The sequence below is a fragment of the Sciurus carolinensis genome, chromosome 14, assembly GCF_902686445.1.
Source record: "Sciurus carolinensis chromosome 14, mSciCar1.2, whole genome shotgun sequence".
Lineage (NCBI taxonomy): Eukaryota > Metazoa > Chordata > Mammalia > Rodentia > Sciuridae > Sciurus > Sciurus carolinensis.
In genome coordinates, this window is record NC_062226.1 from 17,983,961 (window position 1) to 17,991,181 (window position 7,221).

At 43.8% G+C, this 7,221-nt stretch overlaps 1 protein-coding gene across 6 annotated transcripts in view; it reads left to right on the top strand.

The window, feature by feature from the left end:
- The window catches only part of Astn2 (astrotactin 2), an 851,054-nt gene extending 845,954 nt beyond the window's left edge, over positions 1-5,100 (top strand). For all 6 annotated transcript variants that reach the window (XM_047524417.1, XM_047524419.1, XM_047524418.1 and 3 more), the window contains one exon: positions 4,288-5,100. In XM_047524417.1, the coding sequence (XP_047380373.1) occupies positions 4,288-4,525 (238 nt within the window). In that variant the 3' untranslated portion in view covers positions 4,526-5,100. The remainder of the gene's footprint in view (positions 1-4,287) is intronic.
- Positions 5,101-7,221: the final 2,121 nt, after the last annotated feature.

Here is a 7,221-nt window from a genome sequence, read left to right on the forward strand (position 1 = left end):
TCATAGTTCTTATCATCCCCGACCCCTGGATTTTCCCCACGTGTCTTCAGTTACCATTTGCCAACATCCCCTCTTCTGTTCCATCCCTGCTTTCAGCTCAGCAGGCTTGCTTCTGAGTCACCTTTACCATCATGGTCCCATTACAGTTTGTATACGTCCTTCTTACCAGAAGTGATGGGGGTTCTCCAACTGTGGCCTGACCAGAACAGCATGAATGAAGTCATTACTTCCTTTAGACTACCCCTCCACACTGAGAAGTTGTGTTTCAATTTTTCATAACCATGTCATGCCCTTGACTCTCATTAAGCTTGGGGTCAGCTCACACAGAGACATTTCAGTTCAACTCAAGAAGGCAGGGAGGAGGAAAAGCAGCCAATGGGAACATTTCTTTGCTGCCACTCTTCTTCTTTTTCTCCATCTCAGGGCACCCTTAGAAGTTAGGTCTCTGTCCAATAACCAGGTCACCAGCTGATTGGGTAATGATGCTGGGAACAGAATGGTGGGTCAAAGGTTCTACAATTCCCGGAGAAGTTGCCTCGGGCCCAACCCCTCACTCCTCCACAAGCCAGCACTGTCTCATTCTTGCCTGCTGATACATGATAAATTCATATATGGTGTCCCTTCTTCACCTCTTGCCTCCCATCCCAGTGGGCCTGAGTCCTGATTCCAATGAGGAAGATTTCATTTCCGGTATTTGAGAATAGTGGTCACTCTGACCTATGATTTCCCCTCTAGGGAAAGCTCGAAGCATGCCTGGCCTTTGATTTATGGGTCTCCACTCCCTACGATTTATTAGCCAGCACTCCTGCCTTTGGTCTCTCCCTCCCTTCCTCCTCTCCCACCCTACAGTACCTCCAGGCCTTCTCTTCATACCTTCGCTTTCGAATTCTCCTGTCTTCCTTGTCTAAATGCGAACATTGGTTTACAGTACTCAGTCTTGTGAATGCCTATGACAGTTGTTTCATTTCAGCCTAACAGTCCTATAAAATAAATATCTATACTTCTGTTTTACAAATAAGGAAACTGAGGCTCAAAGCAGTGAAGTGATTTGCTTTCCTGGACTGCAAAGTCCCTATCTATTGATGCTTCTTCAAATCATGGTTCACATGTACTCAGAGCTAAGTATTTTCTGAGACATTATTTTGCTAATAACACATTTTACTGATGTGGGAGTTTGGTTAGTGACATTGAAGAACTTGCTCATGATCCACTTAGCTGTTGAGTTATAGAGTGAGAACTTGAATTAAGGACTCCAGAGCTAAATACATCATCTTGCCTCTATGCAATCAGAAATCCTGTTTCTAGATTTGTCTGTTATTAATTTAAGGCATTCTTTTGAGGCAAGCAGTTTTCTCCTTCCAGGTCTCAGTTTCCCCACCCTTCTGAAAGGAGGCTTTGTCTAACTGTGTTCCAAGTCTCTCTGAGGAAATGGCTAGGCCTTTGGAGGCAAAGCATTTGGGCATGTTGGAAGACTCGCCCTTTCCAATCTCATTTTGTACTTGTTGATTATTCTTGTGAATTCCAGGACCAGCCCATGGCTCTCTGTTGTCCAGAGAATAAAATCCAAGTCCTTCAGTGTGGATTGAAAAATCTGGATGGTTTAATCTCTGCAGAGCTCACTGGCCTCCCATCTGATCACTGTCCCAGCCATTTCTAACTGATGGTTTAAATTGGAATGATCTATTTCTTCTACCTTCCTAATCTATCTAAAACATTTGGTTCATTGTTGAAGACCTAACTCAGCTTTTACACTATTTGGGAAGATTTTTCTGAGACCCTGAATCAATGGCTAGGTGCCCATCTTGTATTCTCCTGTGGTGCTGCTCCTATTTTCCAACCCAGGCTCCTTCCACTGCCTTTTTCAGACACATAAGGCTTAAACCAGTTTATTCCTTTCTCAGTGCCTGGTATACAAAGAGCACCCGGCAACACAAGGGTCATGGTGGTGATTCTGGGGATGGTAGTTTCTAGTGCTTACCAAGTAAGCTTTTCTAAGCTTATTGTGTAATAAGTTTTTAAGAGTTTTACTGGTATGAACTTATCTAACTCCATAACTCTATGAGGTAAGTACTATGGTATTCCCTTTTCACAGACGTGAAAACAGAATAAGTAGCTTTCTAGGAGCACAGAGAGAACTAAGTGAATTTTGATTTTAAAGAAATGGGAATAATGATGGCACACCCTTGAGTGAATTCCAGACATAGAGCCTCAGACCTTCTGTGCAGTGTCTTATCTCCATGCCTTTACCAATGCTCCCTGCAAGGTCTTTGACCCTTTCTCCATCTAACTCCTGTTCGTTTATGAGATTCAGCACAATTTCCCCTTCGACTAGGAAGTTTTCTTGGACATCCCCTGTTCTACTTAGGCACCTTCCTCTGTCTTCAGAAGCCTCCTGTGACGTTTTCCCCCCAGTCATTGCTTTCTTCCTGTATCGTAGTCCCCACTCCTCTGTCTTTTCCACCTAATCCTGCTGAATGGAAGCTCTGCCATATAATAAATGCTGAGTTAATGAGTATGCATTATACTATCTCCTTTAACTTCACAGGAGTTCCATTTGTCAAAGAGGCAGGTTTAGAGATGTTCAGTAAAATTTCCAAGGACATAGAGCTATTAAAGAAGAGAGCAAGAACTCAAACAAAGAGAGATGAGAAATAAACTGCTCAACGCCTTCGGGGAAGCAGGGGTGCGCCTGCCCAAAAGGAGGGAGGGCTGTGGCTAGAGTGTGATTATGAAGTGATGAATTCTTGGCACCTCAGGAAATATTCCGCCCAAGTGGTGAACTATACAAAGAGGACTTTTTGAAAGGCACCTCATAAATCATGCCCACAAAACATAACACATAAGCCCAGTCCTTTTGCAGCCACCACACAGGTGCCTAACACAGTCTCCCATTTGTGGGGTCTGTTGTCATAAAACTCCTTCCCTCTTGGGGTCCCAGCAGGGCACGCAGAGGGCAATAGGAGAGAAGGCTTCTCCTTTAGCCTCACAGGGTCCCTGGGCATCTTGAAGATGCTAGAATGCAGAGAAGGCAAGGCAGACACCTTGACAGTGGAGCTGATTTGTATTGTGGCCTGGAAAAGGCCATTCCATTCCCTCTAAACCTCAGTTCCCATATATTAATGAGAGGAGGTCAATGATTCTCAACTGGGGTGATTTTGCCCCCTTGCAAAAGACATTTGGCAATGTCTGGAACCGATTTTATTTTCCTGACTGGCATGGGGCTGCTGGTGGGTGAGGCCCCAATGGGCTACTAAACATCCTGCATAATTGCTCCTACAACAAAGGCCTTCCAGTGCCAGTGTTGAGAAACCCTGGGCAAGTTGATCTCGAAGATCCTTCCTAGCTTTGACCTCCAGCCATGAGGTCTCTTATGGATCCTCTTTCTACTGTGAGATAAAAGGTTCCAGATAAGTTCCTAATAATGACACCAGAGTACAGAATGGTTCTGGCCAAGATTAGTGTTCAGTCTGGCTTTGATCCTGGGGCATCAATCCAACCATCTTTTAATGGTAGCCCCCATGGAAGCTGAGCGGTAAGCACGGGGCACTTCTCACACATAACCTCAACCAACCAATTTGTAAGAGTAAGATGGTCATCAATATTTTAGAGATGGGAGAAAGGAGACACAGATAAACTGTGATTTGGGTACATTTCTATTTATTTAGCCTTTGATGAGAGAGAAGCACAGAGGACAAGATTCCCATTTTTTGTGACTGTGAGAAAGTGATGGGAGAGTGAGAGAAGCAATAAAGCAAATAGTTGGAGGAAGAAGTCATGGATTCAGGCCTAGCTTCCACTGCCCAACTCCAGGTCCCCTTGGTATTTGGCCTGGTCAAGTAATGTCATTTCTCCTCACCTGTTAAATAGGAGTGAAAAGAACAAGATGTTCAGGACTGATGTGAAGATTAAATAAAAGTTTTAAAATGCATGTGAAGTACACCCCCACTGTCCAGCACAGGATAAATGTCAGTTTTAGTTATTGTCATGGGGTTTTGTTATTAGTGTAAAATCTCTCTTTGGCTAAAGTCTTCTAATTGCTGTGGATCCCATATCTTTGAGGTGAAAGTGCTAGTTCAAAAGTTATACCACTTTCATTTTTTTATGCTTGTAAACTGAGGAGGGTATGTTCTAAGGTGACTGGAATAGGTGTTTAAAATATCACCCTTAAGAAGTCACTGGGGTAAGATGTCTTTGCATGACTGTTGACCATTTTTTGCCACTTGAAAGACTCCACAATCCCTGATCTGGGCTTCTTCCTTAACCGTTGCTGTCTCCTCAAATTTTCAGGAAGGCCCACCTGATCCTGCGGCGGCTGGAGAGGGTGAGCAGCCACTGCTCCAGTCTCCTGCGAAGCGCCTACATCCAGAGCCGCGTGGACACGGTGCCCTACCTCTTCTGCCGAAGTGAGGAGGTCCGGCCTGCAGGCATGGTGTGGTACAGCGTCCTCAAGGACACCAAAATCACATGCGAGGAGAAGATGGTGTCCATGGCCCGAAACACGTATGGGGAGTCTAAGGGCCGGTGAGGGAGGGTACTGCCCTCCATGAGCACAGAGACTCTCCTAGGGGGAGCAGTACTCTTGTGGATCCTGGGCCTGGGTGGGCTGGGGGACAGCTGAGGATGAGCCTGGCAGATGAAACTTGTCAGCAAGGCCAAAGCAAAGTGCTCCTCCTGTGGATAGTGGACAGAGAACTTTGTAACCAATGGAATTATTCATTTTCTCTTTTATTTTTTCTAAGATATTATTTGACTCTATCAAATGTCTCTCCTTTTTAAAACTTTTCTTATGGATGGAAGTCAGTCGGGTGGCAGGAGCCTTCAGGTGGAGACCAAGCGGCCTTTCCTTTTCTTCCTCCTTCCTGCCCTACTCAGCTTCCTTCCTACCATGGACCCCTGGAAGAGACCTGTGGAGAGACAGTTTGACCTCTTCGGCATCAGGAAGGAAGCCCTAAGGATTGTTGCAGTGAGGAAGCTTGGGTCTTTAAGACTTCTCTCTCTCTCTTTTTTTTCTGGACATTACTGAGTTTGCAGGACCTCTGCTTCTTCCTGTCTGCCCAGAGTCCCTGCAGGACTTTCTGTGCATTAAAAATTCCTATTGTCTCTCTTTCTGCTTGGGTGATATTTCTTACTAATGAAGTGTGTTTGGAGGACTTCTGTCTATTCACTAAACAAATATTTATTTAGTAGATATTATATGCCAGGCACAGGATTAGCAACTGAAGGCAGGAGTTCCTTGCACTCAGGGAACTCATGGTCCAGTAGTTATCATACAGAAGCAATCTGGTGATGTCCAACTGTGCCAGGGGAAGAATGGAGGTTCTCTGAACTCCTCGATGGGTGGTGGAATGCGGAAATGCTTCCTTAAAAAGTGAAACCTAAGCCCAAAGAATGAGGAGAAGGGGAGGAATGAGCCAGACAAAGGTGGGAAGGATGGGATTTGCTCCAGGCTGAGAGAAAATAGAAAGTACAACACATTCAAGAGTTGGAGCACTTTCATGTAGGACATGTGTTGAAGTAGGAAGTGGCAAGAGGAGAGGCTAGGACCTCAGCAGAGCATCTAGTCTTGAACAAGAAGTTTGACATTATTTTGAAGTAACCAGGAGCCGCTGAAGGACTTTAACAAGAGTGAAATTGTCAACTTGCTCATTAAGAAAAATTGCTTCAGCTACAGGGTAGAAGATGGATTGGAGAGGGCCCCAAAGAGAGGGTGACCACAGTCGTTTTCCAGGAAAGAAGTGATGACAGAATGGATCCTGTGTTCATGGGGGAGACATTCCAACATGGGATTTTCCTTTTATTTATTTATTTTTAGGCAGCTTTATTGAGGCATAATTGAAATTTCCTTTTAAATGGCAATTGTGCTGTTGCTAGTGTGTTCCCTGGGAAGGTAATAGGTACAAAGAGGCATTATAAATTCTCAATGACATGGTGTTAGCACAGGTAACCAGCAAGCTGGAGGAAAGGAGATGTGGATCAGGTATATCATAAGGTCGGAATGACACTTGTTGGGAGAGTAGGGACTGTGGGGATTTAGAGGAGGAAAGGACTATCAGTCAAATACAAGCAGTTAAGAAGGGGCCTACTGCTGAGTGTTCATAAGTAGATGACATCGACCGTGTCTTTCCTGAAAACCTACAGGTTGAGCTTCATTTCTGTAGGAATTTGATCCACAAGAGGACTATGAAGGAAAAGAAAGCAGAGATTCTTCTAAACAACTTAGGTGCCTGCAGATCTGCCTCATCTACAACAATCTAAGCTATGGGTGCTCTTTGAAGAGGTTTTATCATCATTGGGTTTATGTTTCTGCAAGCATGCAGGTGGAGTTTAGATGAGCAAATGCCTTCTATATTGTTGATGTTTCTTCTCTTCCCAGGGTTAGTATGTTCTGAGAGGACTCATTTTACCAGAAAATAAAAATAATAAGTAATATTTACCATTCATTGAGTACTTGCCACGAGACAAACCCTGTTCTGAATGCCTCTCATGTATATCCTTCCCTGAACCCTGGTCCCACGCCTTTGCTGAGAAAATCCAGTGCTACAGCTTTCCATTTTCTTGGCTCAACCTGAGGAAAATTTTAGCCCAACAGTTTCAGAAAATTAAACTGCCCAATAGGCTGGGACAGTGATCTGAGCCTGATTAATTTTGAGTCTGACTCCACCGCTGTTAACCAGCTATTGATTTTAGGTAAGTAACTATACATCTTAACAGTTTCCTCACCAACAAAATGGAGTCAATGACAGTCCATCCCCTTGCTGGATTTTTGAGCATCTTGAGAAATTGGTCAGGATGTGTCCAACACAATATAACAGAGTATGCAGTACATGATTGTTTTCTTCTTATAGAGAAAATACCCACAATGTTATGAATCTTAAGGAGATAACTAAGAAAATATATCTGGGAAAGTCTAGAGAATTCTGAGTAAGAGAAAGAATTAATGACTAACGGGGCTCGGTGTGATGTGAATCATAAATAATATAAAAATTTAACTCAAAGAAAAATGGTCATAATATGAAAATTAATGCAACAGCAAGATATTCAAGCAAAAGTATATGGTTTTCCCTGAAGTGGTGGTCCTGGAGTATGCTGCCATTCCAATGTTCACATTCGTTCTCCCGTCCACACCCCTTCTGGTTTCAGTTTCCTTTTCTTGGCTTTCCTTTTCTTTCCAGCCATCATAGGGCTCTTAAGAATAGGAAACCAGAAGTCTGATCAGACAGG